We start from the raw sequence: 20,337 nt of genomic DNA, 5'->3' as shown, positions 1-20,337 counted from the left end.
TAAGGAGAGAATCTCTAACCCTAGCGGTTTAGTTACATTAAAATGCACCACAAAAACACTGACAATGGTTTGTTACAAATCTGCATATTGATACAGTTTCTTCACTGCTCTGATGGAGTGGGTCCAGAGGAGGGCCATGAAGATCAGGGGGCTGGAGAGGTGGGGTTGTTCAGCCTGGAGAAGAGAAGGCTCCAGGGGGACCTAATAGCAGACTTCTAGTATCTGAAGATGGCCTACAAAGAGACTGGAAAGGAACTATTTACAAAGGCCTGTAGTGATAAGACGAGGGACAATGGTTTGAAATTAGAGAAGAGAGGATTTAGAGTGGATGTTAGGAGGAAGTTCTTTACCATGAGGGTGGTGCAACACTGGAACGGGTTGCCCAGGGAGGTAGTTGAGGCCCTGTAGATACTCAAGATCGTGCTCGACAAGGCTCTGAGCAACCTGACCTAGTGGGGCATGTCCCTGCTTACTGCAAGGGGGTTGGACTAGATGACCTTTGAAGATCCTTTCGAACCCAAATCATTCCATGATTCTATTCACACACTTCTCTACGCATGTGTGTAAACTTTTTGTGCCATAGAAATTGCTTCATTCTCAACTGCTGATGAACAGAGGCCCTTCTTTATTCTTTAACCTTGTGTGGGAAGTCTTTTTTCCAAACCCAGAAATTATCTCCACATTTGCTCTGTTCGGTGACGGAATTCCAGCACAGATCAATGCTTTGTACAACATACTTTAGCCAGGATGAGTCTGACAGGGAGGTTTTATTGTCAAACCTCTATTCACCTTGATTGCCCTTTTCCCATTAATCATCATTGTAATGAAGGTTCATGTGACACAGCAGCCTGAACGAGACAGAACAGCAGCCTTGGAAGCTAGCTTACAGAACATTTTTAATTTTTAAGGCTATTGTTATTTTCATAATAGCTATATTTTATTTTCTTTTCTTACATTGATACTTTCTTCAGTTTTGACTTTAAATTTAATTTTTAGAGTATCTTTGAGAAATGAATTAGTGTGTCTTCATGTTTCCCACAGACATGTGGAACACACTGTGTCTGAAAAAATCCATTTAAAGCATTTGATCAAGTACCTAGAAGCTTAAAAAAAAAAATCTGAGGAACACATAGTCTCTCTGGCTAACCATCTTGTATGCTGTTGCTTTTAGCCACTGGGTGATAAAAATTGTACTTTTTCTGTTGATAGATAAAATGTTACCATTTAAAATTGCAAGCACTGAGATAAAAACAGTGGTAACAGGAGCTACAACTTAGTGTCCTGATGCAGGAGGTGATCCTCAGCTATGTGTATAATTTCCCACCTATAGGAACAACCATAATGATGTTTTATCTTTTGATAGTTGGTTTTCCTGTGTCTAGTAAACCACAAATTGGGGAAGACAGCCTTAGGGTCAAGACTCAATCTGTGTAATCTGGAGGGGTGGTAGCAGTGTGGGGAGGTGGTAATGTGTTGAAAAAGGTTGTCTTGAATTAGACAAAGCTTGCTTCCTTTTGGTGTGCAGTCTTATGAATAAACCGCTGCAATCTTAATTTCTTGAAGGCCTGCTGAACAATTATCTCTGTTCTGTACTACAGTCAATGACTGGAAAAGGACCTTACTGAAATATTGAAAACTAAAGGAGTAGAGTTTTTGAAAAGATGATATGGAGGATTTAGGCATTGCACCTTCCTGCAGGTCTCTGGCTTCCTGTACAAATGTTCTTAAGTTTTGGAAACCTGAACAATTCCTTGTATGTTCAATAGCCAAAGAAGTGCAAAAGCTAGGAATTCTGCATGAAGAGAAATAGCAGAAATATCATATGCTGTAATGATATAAGTTATAATCACTGTGAATAAAGAAAATTGCTATGAGAGAGAGAGGGGTTAATATAATAAATGCACCCTACTGTGTATATGTGTGCAGGCAGGTCATGAGCAAAGACAGCAAAAGAGGAAGTGCAGATAGCAGGTCGTGTTTCCAGGGCAGGCCAATCATGCTTGGGTTAAACAATTGTTTGCTCTTAGAAGTTTTATTTTAAGTCGTTTGGCCTCACCTTAGGAATTTTCTTTAGAGACAGTTGCCAGCTTTGCCATACATGGTGCAGATGACCTGTAGTGTGGCTGTTACCTTGGGTTGAGAGCTGCCTGGATGTGGCTGTACTGTGTCCAGATAACAGCCCTGAGTCTCCAGCAGCTACTTTTGCATGGCCAGGAGCTGATAGGCCTACAGGACCTGACTTGACTCCGTGAGGAGGCAGACCAGTCACAAGCAGGTTACTAACTTGGGTTCTACTCTGTTAAACCCAGAAGCAGAGCCACTCAAATATCAAATGCCAAAAATCATAATTTCAGCAGCTGATACAACTTCAGATGGAGAATTCTGTCAGTCCTGTTTGAAGATACCCATGTCTGAAAACCTTTTCCAGATAGTGACCTTTTCTAAGAGATAGTTCTGTAGCAGTAATTATGTTCTTAACAGTATCCTTCCCTCTGATGATTGATATATTTTATGCATTACAGTACTTATGTATCTGTCAAAAATACTTAGTTACATACAATCTTGAAACATGGAACTAAAAATGATATTGTTTAAATACATTAGAATGGAGTAATTTTTTACTTCCATGGAATATATCAGACTTGTAGTATATAAATGTGTTCATGTGTGATCTGTAGAACAGTTCTGGGTGATGGTGACTATTCCTATTCCCTGTGGCATCTTCGCTTACCATGAACTGTTAGACCCATGATAGTGACACTAATTTTGAAAAAAACCAACCTTACAGTTCTTGACAGTGTATGTCCAGCAGCTGCTAAAGACCTACATCTCTGCTAGCAGACTCTGTCTGCAGTAAATATCACCCTTTTTGCACAGAACAGATGATAGTGGCATCTACTGATATCACTTGTTACACAAGCAGATGGCATGTGAATACTTTTTAGAACTGGCCAAAAAAGGAAGCCATTACTCAGTCTCTTCTGGAAAAGTGTGATGCTTACACTCTGTGGATAAATTTTTATTTTACCAGCTTTTGCTTCCCTGCAAAACTTTTGAAACTGACTCCAAAGATGTATGCAAGCCTTGTGCAATCTGTCCCCCTCATTCTGAAAGAAACTTACTGATTGATTAATGTCAGAAAATTCTGTCTGGGCATATGTTCCTGTTTTCTGATAAATCAGAAAACAGGTATTTTGTCTGTCCTTCTGCTCTGTCTTAAGTGGTGTCCTTAGCAGTAACTACAACTTATTTTAATGTCCTATTTAAGGTACAATGCATGCAAAATAACATGCCCCTGATTATTGATAAGATGATCTGATATTCTGAGTTCTGGTTGGCTTAAGGCAAAAGAGCTAAATGAGTTCTAGAATACTTTGTTACATTACATTCTAGACTACTGTACTGCTGTCTGTCTGGCCTCTTATGGAAACTGTTTGACAAAATTAACATTTGCCTCTTTTCTAGTGGCCCAATAAGGTCTTTCACTGACACACATTCAGAAAGTTAAAATAATTGGTAGTTTTAATATATTAAAGCAACAGATACTACAGATTTGGGATTGCTAGTGATAAATTCACTAACTGCTTGAGTTAATAAATCCCAAGTAATATCTGACAAAATCAGATACTAATCTGTGCAGTAGTGCTAGTACAATAGAAATGGTAATGCTGGCAAAAGTTGAGCTGTGTATTGAATGTGTAGTTCTTAGCAGAAAGGTGTCCCTGCCTTGAATGGAGAAAAAAAGAGCGCAGCCCATGGACTGTCTCTGCTAAATCCAGTCTTTCCTCTGTAGAGGAGAGGTGTTCACCTTGCTGTTTTATGTCTCCTAAACTTGTCTGTCTCTGCCTTCTAGGTGATGCTTAGCATGATTTGGGTGGAGAGTTGAGCAACGTAGTCATATGTGTTTAGCATGTACTCCATTGGGCTCATTATCATACTGAGAGGTGTAAGCTTTAATATTAAAATTGCAGTCCATTAGGCAAAGATCTTTGCTTGGGCACTACAGCCTTCAGAATACTTTTTGAAACTGCATGTTTTGTTGTTTTAGCCTTGCCTCACTAGTTTTAGCCAAAACAGGGTCATCTTATCTTCACAAGATTCCATCCTTCAGCCATTCGGCAGGCAGCTTTGTGGATCTCCATTCCCAGAGGTAACAAAAGCGTCTCTTGGTTGTAAGCTTTGCAACCTTTCTCCCAACATGTACTAAATTAACTTGCATTTCTGTCCCACAGCAAGTTAGATGGTTATCCCATACACTTGGTCCCTGATGTTAGAAAATGTTCAACATCTCCATTCAACATCTAATAATAATTTATTCTGAGGTCACTTTAAGGCAACCCTCTGCTAAGAGATTTTAGGAAGTATAGTAGAATAAAAACATAGTACCTGTGCAGTGCTGACTGTGCTTCCTTTTCTGTCTTTGGTTATTGAAGTGGTCCCAATTCTTCACTCCTCTTATTGACATCTCAAACCTATGCTTTTGAGTAGTCAAATAAAATCTTGTAATCTTGTGCAGTTCTTGCTGATCAGCTCTTTCAAACAACACTCTCATAAATACGAATATGTTCTGACTATGCCCTAGCAGCAATGTAGAAGAGATGACTACAGAGCTGCAGCTCCTCACTTTAATGAACTCTTGGGTGAGACAGAAGCAAATCCATAAGAGTTTCAGGAAAAAAAGTAATTACATGTAACCTGAGAGCTCTGAATGTTTACATGCTTGTTTATATTATAATCTGTATAGGTAATTTGTCTGACTCTGAAGTACAATGTTAATAAATAAAACCATGAATTTTAATGACATTTACAGTGTCTGCTCTCACACTGTCTTCAGGACAGTGGAATAGTGCTGGATTTATAGTGCTGGTGGTGTTGCAGTTACAGTATGCCCAGCATTTTCTTGAAGTTCAGCTTAATTTTATTTTTACACAGTTTTTGTCAGTGATATGTTAAAAAACCACAAACAAAAAAACTTTCATGGTGTGGCATAAAAACTACCTAAAAACCTGAAGAAAAGCATTAATGGGTTCTTTAAGATAGTTCTTGAAAACTATAGTCTTATTGAGAGAGACTGCTGACCAAAAAGCTATAAATGTGCAGCAGTCTATGAAATTCACATTCTAAATTTTGACAGCGCACACATGGGCACTCCCATCCTTCCCCAAACATCCACATAATGAAGAAGTTTGTTCATCTAATCTAGAGTTTTATCATAGATTACATTCTCTTTTTCTTCATCTGGAATTAAATCCTAGTCTTCTGCCCAGCTTCATTTAACTATTAGTGTGTAACATGTGAATAAAATTTGGGGTTGATTTCTTTATGTATAAAAAGCAGTATGATTCCTTAGCAATGGAAAGTAGGATGAAAGTAGCATCTCCTTCATAGGAATTGATACATTAAAAAATGAAAGCACTTTTATTGCAGCATTTTAGTATTCCTGCTGGTAAGCACAATTACCTTCTATTTTCTCATGAAGCATATGTATTTAAGGTTAACCTTCTATCCTTCTTTCCTTTAATATTTTGTTATAGTTTCAACTCTCACTCCCTGTGTGGGTAGTTGTTTTACTTGCCCTTCATTAGCTATCAATATTTCTTCCAAAATAGAGGCAATACTGCACCTGACCTGCTGGACCAAGATGGGTTGAATTTATCTAGAAAGGGTAAGAGGGTGCTGGCACTGGGCTTGGCAGGACTCATTGGGAGGGCTTTAAACTAGGTCTGAAGGGGGTGGGTGTGGAAACCAGTCTCCCTGGAAAGGAGGGAGGACCACACAAACTGGTGAAATCAGCAGCCCAGCTGAAGTGCATGTACACCAATGCACGCAGTATGGGCAACAAACAAGATGAACTGGAACTCTTGGTTCACCAGGAAGACTATGATGTAGTTGCCATTACAGAAACGTGGTGGGACGATTCTCACAATTGGAGTACTGCACTGGGGGGTTATAAGCTCTTTAGGAGAGACAGGCAAGGGAGAAGAGGAGGAGGGGTGGCCCTGTATATTAGGGAATCTTTTGATGCCTCAGAACTCGAGGTTGCAGATGAAAGGATTGAATGCTTATGGGTTAAAATCAGAGGGAGGCCACACAAAACTGACATCCTGGTTGGAGTCTGTTATAGACCACCCAACCAGGATGAGGAGGCCAATGAGATATTCTATAAGCAGATGGAAACTGTCTCAAGATCATCAGACCTTGTCCTTGTGGGGGACTTTAACCTACCAGACATCTGCTGGGAACTTAATTCAGCAGAGAGGAGACAGTCCAGAAGGTTCCTAGAGTGCATGGATGACAACTTCCTGATGCAGCTCTTAGGTGAACCTACCAGGGGCAAGACTCTGCTTGATCTGCTGTTCTCAAATAGAGAAGGGCTGGTGGGAGATGTGATGGTTGGAGGCTGTCTAGGGTGCAGCGACCATGAGATAGTGGAGTTTTCAATATGCAGGGAAATAGGGAGGAGCAGTAACAGAACCCTCACTTTGGACTTCCGGAGGGCAAACTTCAGGTTGTTCAGGCAACTTATTCAGAAAGTTCCCTGGGTAACAGCCCTTAAGAACAAAGGGGTCCAGGATGGTTGGACCTACTTCAAACAGGAGCTCCTAAAGGCACAGGAACTGGCAGTTCCCACATGCCGTAAGACGAGCCGGCGGGGAAGACGACCGACCTGGATGAGCAAGGAGCTCCTAAGGGAAAAAAAGAGGGTTTATCGCCTTTGGAAAGGGGGGGAAGGCAACTAGTGATATGTTTAAGGATGTTGTTAGATCATGTAGAAGAAAAATTAGAGAGGCAAAAGCACAATTAGAAATTAAACTGACCGCTTCTGTGAAAGACGACAAAAAGCATTTTTATAAATATATTAATGCTAAAAAGAGGGGCAAGAGGAGCCTCCACTCTTTATTGGACGTGGAGGGTAACATTGTAACTAAGGATGAGGAGAAGGCTGAGATTCTAAATACCTTCTTTGCCTCCATTTTCAACAGTAAGGCAGGAGGACTTCAGGATAACTGGCCTCCTGAGCTGGTTGATGGGGTCAAGGAGCAGTGTTGTACTCCTGAAATCCATGTGGAATTAGTTCGAGACTTGTTGAGTCACTTGGATATTCACAAGTCCATGGGACCTGACGGGATTCATCCTAGGGTGCTGAAAGAGCTGGCAGATGAGCTGGCCAAGCCTCTCTCCATCATTTTCCACCAGTCGTGGCTCACTGGAGAGGTCCCAGAAGACTGGAAACTGGCCAATGTGACACCCATCCACAAGAAGGGACGGACAGAAGAACCTGGGAACTACAGGCCTGTCAGCCTGACCTCAGTGCCAGGGAAAATCATGGAGCAGATTGTCTTGGGGGCAATCACTGCGCACCTGAAGGATGGCCAAGGAATCAGGCCCAGCCAACATGGATTTAGGAAGGGCAGGTCCTGCCTCACCAACCTGATCTCCTTCTATGATCAGGTGACCAGCCTGGTGGACATAGGAAAGGCTGTGGATGTAGTCTACCTGGACTTCAGCAAGGCCTTTAACACTGTCCCCCACAGCAAACTCTTGGCCAAGCTGTCAGCCTGTGGCTTGGACAGCAGCACTCTGCGCTGGGTTAGGAACTGGCTGGAGGGCCGAGCCCAGAGAGTGGTGGTGAATGGTGCCACATCCAGCTGGCAGCCTGTCACTAGTGGTGTCCCCCAGGGATCAGTGCTGGGCCCCATCCTGTTCAATATCTTTATTGATGATCTGGATGAGGGGATTGAGTCCATCATCAGTAAATTTGCAGATGACACCAAGCTGGGAGCAGGTGTTGATCTGTTAGAAGGTAGAAGGGCTCTGCAGAGGGACCTTGACAGGCTGGACAGATGGGCAGAGTCCAACAGGATGGCATTCAACAAATCCAAGTGCCGGGTGCTGCACTTTGGCCACAACAACCTCATGCAGAGCTACAGGCTGGGGCCAGAGTGGCTGGAGAGCAGCCAGGTGGAAAGGGACCTGGGGGTACTGGTTGACAGCCGCCTGAACATGAGCCAGCAGTGTGCCCAGGTGGCCAAGAGAGCCAATGGCATCCTGGCCTGCATCAGGCGTAGTGTGGCCAGCAGGAGCAGGGAGGTCATTGTACCCCTGTACACAGCACTGGTTAGGCCACACCTTGAGTACTGTGTCCAGTTCTGGGCCCCTCAGTTTAGGAAAGATGTTGAATTGCTGGAGCATGTCCAGAGAAGGGCAACGAGGCTGGTGAGAGGCCTTGAGCACAAGCCCTATGAGGAGAGGCTGAGGGAGCTGGGACTGTTTAGCCTGGAGAAGAGAAGGCTCAGGGGTGACCTCATTGCTGTCTACAACTACCTGAAGGGAGGTTGTAGCCAGGAGGGGTTTGGTCTCTTCTCCCAGGCAACCAGCACCAGAACAAGAGGACACAGTCTCAAGCTGCGCCAGGGCAGGTTTAGGCTGGAGGTGAGGAGAAAGTTCTTCACAGAGAGAGTGGTTGGCCATTGGAATGGGCTGCCCAGGGAGGTGGTGGAGTCACCATCCCTGGAGGTGTTCAAGAGGGGATTGGACGTGGCACTTGGTGCCATGGTTTAGATAGGCATGAGGTGTAGGGTGACAGGTTGGACTCGATGATCCTTGAGGTCTCTTCCAACCTTCTTGATTCTATTCTATTCTAAGATCCAGTTGAGATCCCAATAACAGCAATACTGTTGTATCAGAAATTGGATACATCCCAGAATGGTTTCAATACCTCCTTCAAGCAGAATCAGGAATTTTTAATATGCACTTCCTGTGGGCAATAGCATATACAGGCAGTGAAAGTTCTGACCGAGAATTTGCTTTCATACTAAAATTGAAAGAAAATATCACTGTATCAAAAATACCCCATCTTCCAAATTCTAAAAATTGGGGTTTAGTAAAGATAGTTTTAATGTACTGTTCTTTTCCATATATGCCACAGTTTCAAAACAAAACTATTGTCTCTTTTAATGAAACAGTCCTCTTGCCCCACTGAAAGCTTCCTATAAATATTTTTGACAGGCTATATTGATAGAAGATTTGTTTAAACTTGGATGTAAGTTTAAATAATGCCAGAATTTGGGTTTGATTCCTCTGTGTACATCCTACATGTTTTTTGGAGCATCCCTCCTTGAGAGAATTTAACTGAATGTAGGAGCTTATTTATCTGTTTCATAATCTAACATACCTGCAGTGTATCTGAAGAAGTGCATGTTATTTAGATAATAAAGCATGCTTTTAGCTCCCTAGCAGTATTTAGGAAAAATAATACTATGTCAATGTTTTACTGAGCCCTAAATAGGTTAATGATTGATTATGTCAGTAGAGCATGCTGTCTATAATTTACTTACAGGTCTGTATTTTCTAATGTACTTGTTTTTCACATAGCTAGGCAGGCTACGCTGCTTTTTTTAGGACTAAATTATGTCATGTAAAAGGTTGAGGGTTTTATATTTGTGATTATTAACATTTCACTACATAATAATATTACAGAATGAACTATGTTTTAAATGCAACAATAAACTGGAACTGTTGTGAAACCAAGGCAGAAGGCCAAGTGCTTCCAGCCTTTAGAGACAGTGCAATTTTAGACTAGCAGTGTACATTATGTTGCTCTTACTGCTTTTATAGAATGGTTCTGAGTCTTTCAAGAGTCGTCAGGCACCTTTTAAATCATTTTACTGCCTGAATTCTGGCAGTTGGGTCTCAGATTCATGCCTGCCAAATTGCTGAGCAGCTGCAGAGCAATGACTTACTATCTACAACCTCAACATCCTATTGCCATTTTGCAATTAATCAATCAGGCTGCTTATCTTAAAAATCAAGGAGCGTCTCTCATCTTTCTCTAACGTTTGTGCCTTTTTTTGTCTCTAAAGGCTCACACTGTTACTGGTGAGAAACAATAGATCAGTATCATTGGGAGTTACTAAATGTAGAAAAAAGAACATGTAGCAGTTAAAATTTTGCATTTATTTTTGAACAAATCCATCTTGTGTGATAATGCACATGTGTACAAGAAAATGAGCATGAGTTTGAGGGGAATTGGAAGAGATTAGATTACATGTAATTTTTTGTCAAAATTCTGTGCATTAGAATATATATACACACATACATGTGTGTTCAGTGGATGAAAACAGGACAAAGGTAAAGAAAAAGGAAGTGGATCTGATTGCTTACCAGCATTATTTCTATATTATTCAGTGATAATAATGGTATGAATTTCTGGGACAATATGAAACACTAAATGTATTACCTTTATAGTGTTTCTAACACTGATTTATCATATTTTAGATTACAAGAGAGAGGAATCCTTCCTGCCAATGTGATCCAGCACTTTAAAGATGTAGCTACAGGGCAATACAGCTAAGCCTTCCTGACAGAACAGTGACAGAGCATATAGACCTGTGAGAGGCTGTGTCTGCTGCTCTCCTCACTGCTGTCGTCTGCAACGTTGGTTTTTTTTTGCAAGGGTTTGAAGAAGAGTGAGGCAGTGGATCACTGTAATTGAAGTGACACTGTGAAAGAAGTTTCTTTTGCTGGGATTTATTTGTTTCCTTGGTAAACAGATAAAATGTTTTCATAATGCTGTGGGAAAACACAACTGTCTTGACCCAATTTTTTTTGTTCTAACGTAGACAATAGCACTCCTGACTGTAGCGCTTTGTAATGGCTTTGAGATTTGTGTGTACAGTAAATATTTCTAACGTTGCTTCCTCATCTGTACTGCACACCTTGGAAGTTTAGTGTGTGCACGGTCAGGGTTGTTCTGGTAAGTGGTGCTACACAAACATTGAGTTTACTGTCTGCAGTTATTATTCATACTGTCATTGCATCTGTTCTAGCTTCTTCAATCCTGAAGAGAGAGAAGCGCAAGAGAACAAAAAATGTCCATTTTAACTGTGTTACTGTGTATTACTTCACAAGAAGGCAAGGCTTCACCAGTGTTCCCAGCCAAGGGGGAAGCACACTGGGAATGTCTACTCGCCACAACAGTGTGCGCCAGTACACGCTTGGAGAGTTTGCGATGGAACAGGAGAGGCTGCACCGAGAGATGCTGAGAGAGCATCTAAGGGAGGAAAAACTAAATTCTCTAAAACTAAAGGTAAAGTTTGCTCAGGACTGTGATCCGTGCCTTATTTGTTGGAATGAGCAGCATCAGAGCCCAATATTTGTGGGCCCAATATATGTGTTAAACAAAAGCTTTTCCTTTCTATGAACTCCATTTTCAGTCAAAACAATGGTGCTATTATTATTATTGTTTTACTGAAGATGTATTTTTGTTCGGTCTTACAAGTGTTGTTGTAGCTCTTATAGATGTGTACCTCAAAGTGGTTTATAAGGAGCTTGTTGTTTACTCTCATTTTCTACAGAGAGGAAAACAAAGGTAGGGAGTAGTGGAAGTTAGTCTTGAACAAAGTGTTCAGCAAGAGTCTGGAAATTCCAGGAAAAGAAGGAGTCTTCTGAGCCCTTGCACAGTGCCCTGTTACACAAAGGAATGGTAGCATCCTAAGCGCAGAAAGTGAAGCAGCTTATTTTTTTGGCCAACTTGAGCAAATGTGGCTAAAACATAAAAAACAGTAATGTTTTCTTTTTTCACCAGTATTTATGATCATGCATCTTTAATTCTTCCCCAAAGGATGTCTGTGCTTAAGAAATATGTTAGACAAATTAGAAGGCTAAATTAGTTTAGCTAGTCAGAACAAATCTTGGCTACAGTATGGAAGCTGTCTATTTTAACAGAGCACAGGAGAGGAAAGAAACTCTGTATTTGAGTAGAGCTGAACAGAGAGGGAGATTGTGCTCTTGGAAATGTCCCTTCTGCCTCTTTGAAACTGGTGGCAAAACTTCTAGTTTTGTTATGATTTTTGTAGTGGATGAAATACTTCCTGTGTAATGGCTTGTGTTAGATGTATTTTGGGCGCTTTTTTTTTTTCAGATGTAATTAAATTTCTTGTAATTAAAAGTGAACAATATTTAGAATTCTAACCGAACTGCTGTCCTCTACAGCCTCTTCTTCTGTGATGTATCTCTGTTTCAGACACTACTACAGTCATCCAGAGCAAACTGGCACCCTCCAAGTTTGAGAAATGCCTTTCAGCATTTTTCTCATAGAATGGTCCATGTTCTTGAGTTCTGTGTCTGAACTCCTGAAGAAGTGTGTATGAATCTTACTACTGTAATTACTTCTTTTTCCAGTCTCCTAATTGTTTTTTATTTGAATAACTAAATAGTTTCTTAAGTAGTCATAAAATTTGAACTGTCTTAATGAAAACAAACAAACATAAACCCACTCAGGACAAAGGCAGATTAAGGATGGATATTGGGACAGGTTGGAAATAGAAGACCAGTGACTTACCACTAGGTAGAGATTATAGTTCTAAATATCTCCCATCATTGGATAATCAGACCATCAGATGTGAATTGAGCTGTGTCCCTGTGAGCAGTGATACTGTGTATATCCCTTGGCTGGCTTCCAGAAATCAGCTCAGAGAGAGAAATCCCCAGTGGAGTGAGTAAAGGATAGTAAGGCATGCAAATATTTAACTTCCTTTTTATAGCTAGAAAGTAAATAGAAGTCACAGAACGTAGTTACCTCATATGATTGGGTGAGGCCTTCATCTATATGGAGTAGAGCTTGGCTTTTTGTGCTTTCACAATTTTCCTCTTGGCTGGCATGTCTTTCTTCATCAACTTAATTCCAGCCCACTCTTTTTTGGGGACATAGACTGCATGTTTTGGTCCTCTTCCAAATGCAGCATGTGCTTCCATCTCCCAGTCATTTGAGTGGATGATACTCTTTACTGTGATTTCATAAGTATTGAGTGAATAGGGAAAGAAACCTGATTTGCAACCTAATTTTACTTGTTTCCTTATACCAAATAGAAAAGTCCTTTCCCCTTCATCCAGCAGTGGTGTGTTTATTTCTTCACTGGTCCTCAGCAGTTGATGTTGGAATAGTTTACTTGCATGTTCTGAGATTGGTAAGCTGACACTATTAAGAAGTTGTGGTTAGGCCTTCAGAATCCTGAGACCGGCTTAAAAGTGGTAACTTGTGTTAAATCTCTACTACAATAAAATGTTACTCTTCACTGTAGAACATAGAATCAGAATCATAGAATCAGTCAGGGTTGAAAGGGTCCACAAGGATCATCTAGTTCCAACCCCCCCTGCCATGGGCAGGGACACCTCACACTAGATCAGGCTGGCCAGAGCCTCATCCATGTATTAAAACATAAGGAACTGAAAACTTCCTTTTTGAACTCAGCTTAGTTACATTCCTGATTATACACTTAACAGTAAAAACATTAAAAAACCCCGCTTTCCCTCTCAAAAGTAAATCCAGGACTGACTGAATTAGTAAAAAGTCACTGCAGAGCACTGAGCACAATGGCCTTAAAGGTCTTCTCCAACCTAAATGTCTCTATGATTCTATGACAGCTGGGCCTTGCTGATCTCATCTTACAGAGATGGAAGAGCTGCTTGGCCATTCACATGTTTCCTAAATGAACACAAAGAGGAGACACTGTAGCATTCTAAGGTAACAATGTCAGCAGTTACCTTTAATGAAAAGGTACTAATCAGGATTTGCATCAAAATCACTGTACATCTCAGAGAGAAATGAAGTAGGGCAAAGTTTGCTCAAAAAGGTTTTCCTGTTTGAAGATTGTTATGCTAAAAGTAACATATTCGGTGTGTTTTTTAATGTCAGCTTCCCTAGGTTTTAAAATGTTTTGCATTTGATGAAAATGCGTAAGTCTGTAGGCAGAAAACATTCCCTCATAGATTTTGTTTAAAACAAAAATAAATAGAGGAATATGCTGAAACTGAGTATCCATAATATTAGATTTTGTTTATTATTTTACTTGCTAAAAGTGAAGAGCCAAGTAAGCAACTTCTTTTAATTAAAACAGGAAATAACTTTAAAATAATCCTCAAGTCGAGTTTAGCTATTTAGCACCAGCCTTTGATGTAAACATTGCTGAGAGTGACATAAACTCTTGTTAGCAAGCAGTGTGAAAATTCAAATAGAATTGTGGACATAAAAGCCATCTTGTCAAGATGAAAGGTGCAAAGTAGACTTTAATAAATTGTCATTTGAGAAAACATATGAGTAAGCACAACAAATTAGCTGGAATAGTCATCGTTGCTTACTCTTCATGTATTAAAATGCTTAGCAGGACCCTAGTGATGTTCCTGGGTCTGTGGACATAGCTGATTTTCATTCTGGGAAGTTGTAAGGAATAATTTCTAGCTAGGGCAGGCAAAGGTGTATAACCTAAATTTTCCATGTTTTACAGAGCTGAAGTGAATTTCACCCAAAGGCTTCACATATTCATTGGTCCTTGCCTTGTTCTCTTGCTATGGCATTAACCTTTAACTTCATGAGACACATTTTACCCATCTTATATATAGCAAGTTTAATTCAGATATGCAATATTATGACAATTGAGAAAACTTAATGTTCCCCTGAAGTTCTGTATTGGAAAATGTATTTGACAGAGAAAGGATTTCAATAGCTGTTTTTCTGTAGATAGAAATATTCAAATTACATTCACTGGAGCTTTTTTTCTGAGGCCATGGTAATGCCCACGATGAAACTGTTAATGCAAATGAGTCTCAAGACATGAACATTTGGCATCTGGTTTTTTGTTTGTTTCTGTTTGCATTTTAAGCAAAGTTATTTTATAGAACAATATAAAATAAAAAGGAATTATTACTGTTATACATAAAAAAATCATGTAACTGCATGTTTCACATCTGCTATATAGTACAAAGCTCAATCTCAGTAACTTGAGATTGAGAAAATATATTTTTTTCTAATGAATATCATCATCTCTCTGAGCTTTGTTTTAACATTTGATACTCTTCAATTCTCTGTAGAATCAAGTTTTCTCTGTAGAAGAACTTTTATAAACCCTGTAGCTGTATTGTCTGGCAGATATAAGCAGTACATTCTGCCACAGATGGGAAAGTTAACCTTTCTTCAGTGCAGTAATTTTTTTTTCTCCTTGAATACATATGACCCTTTCTGTATGAGAAGTGTGCTGTCTTACAATTAATATTTGTGCTTGATGCTCATGGCCATTTAATTTTGAAACTGTTTTTGAAAGTTTTGAGAGCTAGAATATACATTGGAAGTAACACAGTGCCAGGATATTGTAGCTGCAGAAGCTTGGAAATTCACATCACTAGGAAAGGAGCACAAATCCTCTAAAATGTTTTTCCACAAGAGATTCACAACTTACTTTCTTTATTCTAAGTTCATTAATTCATTAACTACCTAAGAATAATCTGGACTGGTTAGTGAAGTACTAAAATCTGTGACAACACAAAGCTAGATGGGTTATTTTCAGGACCACAGAGCAGTAGAAAGAACTTCAGAGAAGCTATACACATCAGTACTATGAAGCAATCTAGGTACAAAGGGGCAAAATTAAGTGACTTCCAGGCTTAAAATTCTCAAGAAGCAAATCTGCCCAAATAAATAAGTTGGAAACACTACTTTGTGATCTCAGCTGTACAAACTTCAAACAAAACAGCAGGTCGAACACCGAGATGATTCTCCCCCTCTACCCTGCTCTAGTGAGAACCCACCTGGAGTACTGCATCCAGTTCTGGAGCCCCTATTACAAGAAAGATATGAACATGCTGGAACATGTCCAGAGAAGGACCCCAAGGATGATCAGAGGGCTGGAGCACCTCTCCTATGAGGACAGACTGAAAGAGTTGGAGCTATTCAGTCTGGAGAAGAGAAGGCTCTGAGGAGACCTTATTGTGGCCTTCCAGTATCTGAAGGGGGCCTACAAGAAAGCTGGGGAAGGACTTTTTAGGATGTCAGGTAGTGATAGGACTAGGGGGAATAGAAAAAAAATAGAAATGGGTAGACTCAATTTGGATGTTATGAAGAAGTTTTTCACCATGAGGGTGGTGAGACACTGGAACAGATTGCCCAGGGAAGTGGTAGAAGCCCCATCCCTGGAGGTTTTTAAGGCCAGGCTGGAGGTGGCTCTGAGTGATTTCTGATCTAGTGTGAGGTGTCCCTGCCCATGGCAGGGGGTTTGGAACTAGATGATTCTTGAGGTCCTTTCCAACCATAACAATTCTATGATTCTATGAACTTGTCAGGCTAAAGAGGAACAAGATAGTGATTTGTACATAAAATACACCATTTTACAAATCTGTGAGGCATTCTAATCTGAAACAGTGTTGGTAGTATAATTACTATCTCAAAAGGGATATTGAAGAATTTCAGGCAGCCCAGAAACAGGAACTGAAATCAATGAAGAGCTCAGAAAGTAAAGCAAGTGAAACAATAAAGACTACAATTTTAGAAAGGCATGAGATCTGACAAACAGTGACAAATGATAAAGGTCATAAAGAACCGATAAGAATTAGAAACTTAGAAAAACAAAACCAAACTCTATGATAAACATGAAACTAAAAATGTGTGGTTAATTCATATGTTAAATGGACAAGAACTGGCTTTTCACCCCATCTATAATCATGTTCCGAAACTTGCTGGCAGTCATGCAGCATTTTTGCATAATGCATTACCCCTGTTTACGTCTCTGGCACACGTACGTGTGTATGTGTGTGTGAGCGAGTGTCGTATTAACTTTATTAATTTAATTGTTCTATGCAACAGATGACGAAGAATGGTACGGTGGAATCTGAAGAAGCTAACACGCTGACACTGGATGACATTTCTGATGATGACATTGATCTAGACAACACAGAAGTAGATGAGTACTTCTTTCTACAACCTCTGCCGACAAAAAAGCGAAGGGCATTGCTTCGAGCTTCTGGGGTGAAGAAGATTGATGTGGAAGAAAAACATGAGCTGCGGGCCATCCGCCTGTCCAGAGAGGATTGTGGCTGTGACTGCCGTGTGTTCTGTGATCCAGAGACTTGCACTTGCAGTCTTGCAGGCATAAAATGTCAGGTAAATGTCTATATTATTGCTGTTATTTAACTGTCGAGAGGAGAGGGGTGTGTGCATGCACATGCATGTACTTTTTGTCGTTGAAGTTAGAACTACTGAGAATTAGTTAATTATTACATGAGAACAATTGTAGATCTCAAACTTTTTTTTTTTAAAGGCCCAGATTTAAGACTATATAGTGTGCAACACAAACAGTCTCCTTAAACATCTTTATGATTATTTTAGACATATTTTTGTTTAGGGTTTTTCTTTGTTCTTAAACAAATAACAGAAGAATCAGTAGCCTGCAGATTTCAGAAGGGATATTACTTTTTATTTTAGAGCAAATTCACATACTGTCCAAATGTGAATTACCGTCCGAATTCAATGACAAATGATAAAAGAAACTCTGTGATAACAATCCTGTATTTAACAGGCATAATATTAAAATAAGTGTGATAAATTTGTGTGTGTACGCAATTAAAATAACTTCTGCTAATACAGCAGGTAGCTTTTCCTTTAGTTTTGTACATTTACATAGTGTCATCTGTACAGCTGTCAGTGTCCCAAATGTTCCACAAAAACTGCTTCCACTAATTCTCTGGAGTCATCATTTTGTGGTTGATTTCTTAATACATTTTTCATCATATCTTAAATCTAAACTGTCTCTGCTACTCTAAGTAATAAATTCTCTTTGCAATTCCTGTTTTCATCTTCACATGTGGGGAAGATGCACTAGATTGTGTTAAATGGCTCTCCTCTGCATCGTATTTGCAAGTATTACAGTGTAGATGAAAATCATTCACTTTAAGGTATCTGATCTGACTATCCAACATGTGGGTTTGGTCACATTGTTAGGAATTTAAGATGGCTATTATTAGATATATAACTTCTGTCCACAGTCTGTTGAGCTTACAATATTGCATCTACAACTGGCTGGAGCATCTTTTAAAACATACTTGAGTTTTTATTTATATTCTCTGTGGTCAGGGGTCTCCATTGGCAACTTCTTTTTACAGATTTTTACATATGACTCATTTTGTTTCAGTAACTTTCTAGTTTCTCTGATTTTTACCAAGTTTTAAGACTCACTTTGGTATTGCTTTTGTCTAGATTTGAGCACAACGTAACAGTAAAACCATAAACAGAAAAACTACCTAATGTTGTGTTCTACTGTGGAATGGAAACATATTTTCTCCTACTCTGCAACAGTGTTGCATGTATGGGTCCCTGCCAGTTCCTGTCAGTAGGGCTAAATTCCTAGGCTGAATTAGCTTCCACTACTGTTATAAGCGCTTCTCAAGGTGAACTTCACTCATCTATTGCTCTAGGCTGTCTGAGTTCCATCATATCAACAGGCTTATGCTGTGTCTTGCTAATCTGTATTCTTCTCTTTTAAAAGGTGGATCGTATGTCTTTTCCCTGCGGTTGCACCAAAGAAGGGTGTAGCAATACAGCAGGTAGAATTGAATTTAACCCTATCCGTGTACGAACTCACTTTCTGCACACAATAATGAAACTTGAATTGGAGAAGAACAGAGAGCAGCAAGTTCCAGCACTAAATGGCTGCCACAACGAGTTAAGTGCTCACACTAGTTCAATGAGTCCAGGACCCCATCCAGTTGAATATTCAATTGTGGAGAATTTTGAGATTGAAGCTGAACCCCCAGCTGCAGTTCTGCATTCTCAGTCAGCCGAGGACTTGGACTGCCCAGGGGAAGAGGAGGAAGAAGAAGATGGGAGTAGCTTTTGTAGTGGAGTTACAGATTCTAGCACACAGAGTTTAGCCCCTAGCGAATCAGATGATGATGAAGAAGAAGAGGAAGATGAAGAGGAAGATGATGAAGAAGAAAAAGCAGATGACTTTGTAGAAAGCATGGGCTCTCATGCTGACATGGTGCCTCTTCCTTCTGTCCTTTGCTACTCTGATGGAACTGCTGTGCATGACAACCACTCTAAAAATGCCTCATACTATACTAACTCTTCAAATCTGTATTACCAAATAGAGAACCAAGTTGCTGGCACTGCTAACCAGATCGGTGAGACTTACTCAGAAAGGGATGCTGTCAAGAACAGTGGTCTTTCTCTGGTGCCTTACAACATGACTTCAGAACAGTTTGTTGAATACACACGGCAATCAGAGGAAACTTTTAGCAGCCCTCATTACCCTTCTGCAAACCCCTCAGTGATTGTTTGCTGCTCATCTTCTGAAGGAGATAGCAGTGTTCCATGTAACAGTTTATACACTGAGCATAGGCCCAGTCATCCTCAAGTGGAATTTCACTCATACTTGAAAGGTCCTTCTCCAGATGGCTTTGTTTCAGCTTTGAATGGTGACAGTCTTATACAAGAGCATCCTGCTGAGAATTCACTGAGCCTCCCAGAAAAGAGCAGACTGCATGAAGAGTGCATCAAATCACCAGTGGTAGAAACGGTACCTGTTTAATATTAAAGTTATTCTAGGACTGACTTCCTGTATTAAAATGAACTCACATTGGATTTCCTAGACACTTTTTTAAGAGGTAGACAACACTTGGTCTGTAGTCAATGTTCCAGACACTTTTTGTTTTCTTAAGCTACAGTGGCAGTGGTATTGCACAAAAACAGCTCATGTAAAGATTTAAATAAAAATAATCAAACTGTCTTTTGATAAAAATAAACCATGTAAGTAAAAAATATGTCCAACATATTTCAAAGTAACCTACCTATCAAAGGATGTGGAACCTGCCAAGCTATCTGAATCAAAGCTTCATGTTTTTGATTGTCGGGCCTGTGCAAGATTGTTAATAATGATACTTTGAAATAATCATGTTTAGAGTCCTAATTTTCAACATATCTGAAAAGATGGTAAGTTTAATGTAAAAGTAACTACTGTACAAAAAAAGTTCTGTACTGTATATATTTTATTTATGGTAGTTTAGTACTCATGTTTTGATAAAAATGAACAGCATGTTCATTCACACAGCAGATCCATAGCTGGGTACAAAGAGCATGTCCACTCTTCATCTGGAGTACCTTCTATTCTTCCTTTTTTTTTTTTTTTAACCATAATTTCTCTTAAACTATCTTGAAACATGGTTTTAGAGTGTACTACTTTGTCTTTTACTGTTCTTGACAAACAGAAGAGTCAGAAGGAGGGCATTTGCATTTTCTAGAAAGGTGAAAGGTAGACAATCCTCCATTAAAACCAGTGACATTCCAGAACCAGTACCCTCTTCCCAAAGAAAAATGATCTTGTATATAATGGCAAAGCAGCAGCTTAAGCTTGCACAGCACCTTTTAGCCCAACAAACATTCAGATACTTAATGCACTTTAGTGCCATTTTGCAGCACTGTATTAACTGCAGGAACTGTGAACAATTTTGGAGAAATGCCATAGCTCCAGACTCTGAGGTATATGTAAGATCTTGAAATTCACTGTAACAAAA

The 20,337-nt window shown here is 39.8% G+C and overlaps 1 protein-coding gene across 1 annotated transcript in view; it reads left to right on the top strand.

Annotated features, from left to right (window-relative positions):
* Positions 1 to 19,355, top strand: part of CSRNP3 (cysteine and serine rich nuclear protein 3) — a 79,987-nt gene extending 60,632 nt beyond the window's left edge. The window contains exons 4-6 of the mRNA XM_054381279.1: positions 10,830 to 11,089; positions 16,634 to 16,930; positions 18,312 to 19,355. Coding sequence (XP_054237254.1) covers positions 10,830 to 11,089; positions 16,634 to 16,930; positions 18,312 to 19,355 — 1,601 coding nt within the window. The remainder of the gene's footprint in view (positions 1 to 10,829; positions 11,090 to 16,633; positions 16,931 to 18,311) is intronic.
* The last annotated feature ends 982 nt before the right edge of the window (positions 19,356 to 20,337 follow it).

Source organism: Indicator indicator, chromosome 5, assembly GCF_027791375.1.
Source record: "Indicator indicator isolate 239-I01 chromosome 5, UM_Iind_1.1, whole genome shotgun sequence".
In the NCBI taxonomy this organism is placed as follows: Eukaryota; Metazoa; Chordata; class Aves; order Piciformes; family Indicatoridae; genus Indicator; species Indicator indicator.
This window is presented reverse-complemented; position numbering and strand designations above follow the sequence as displayed.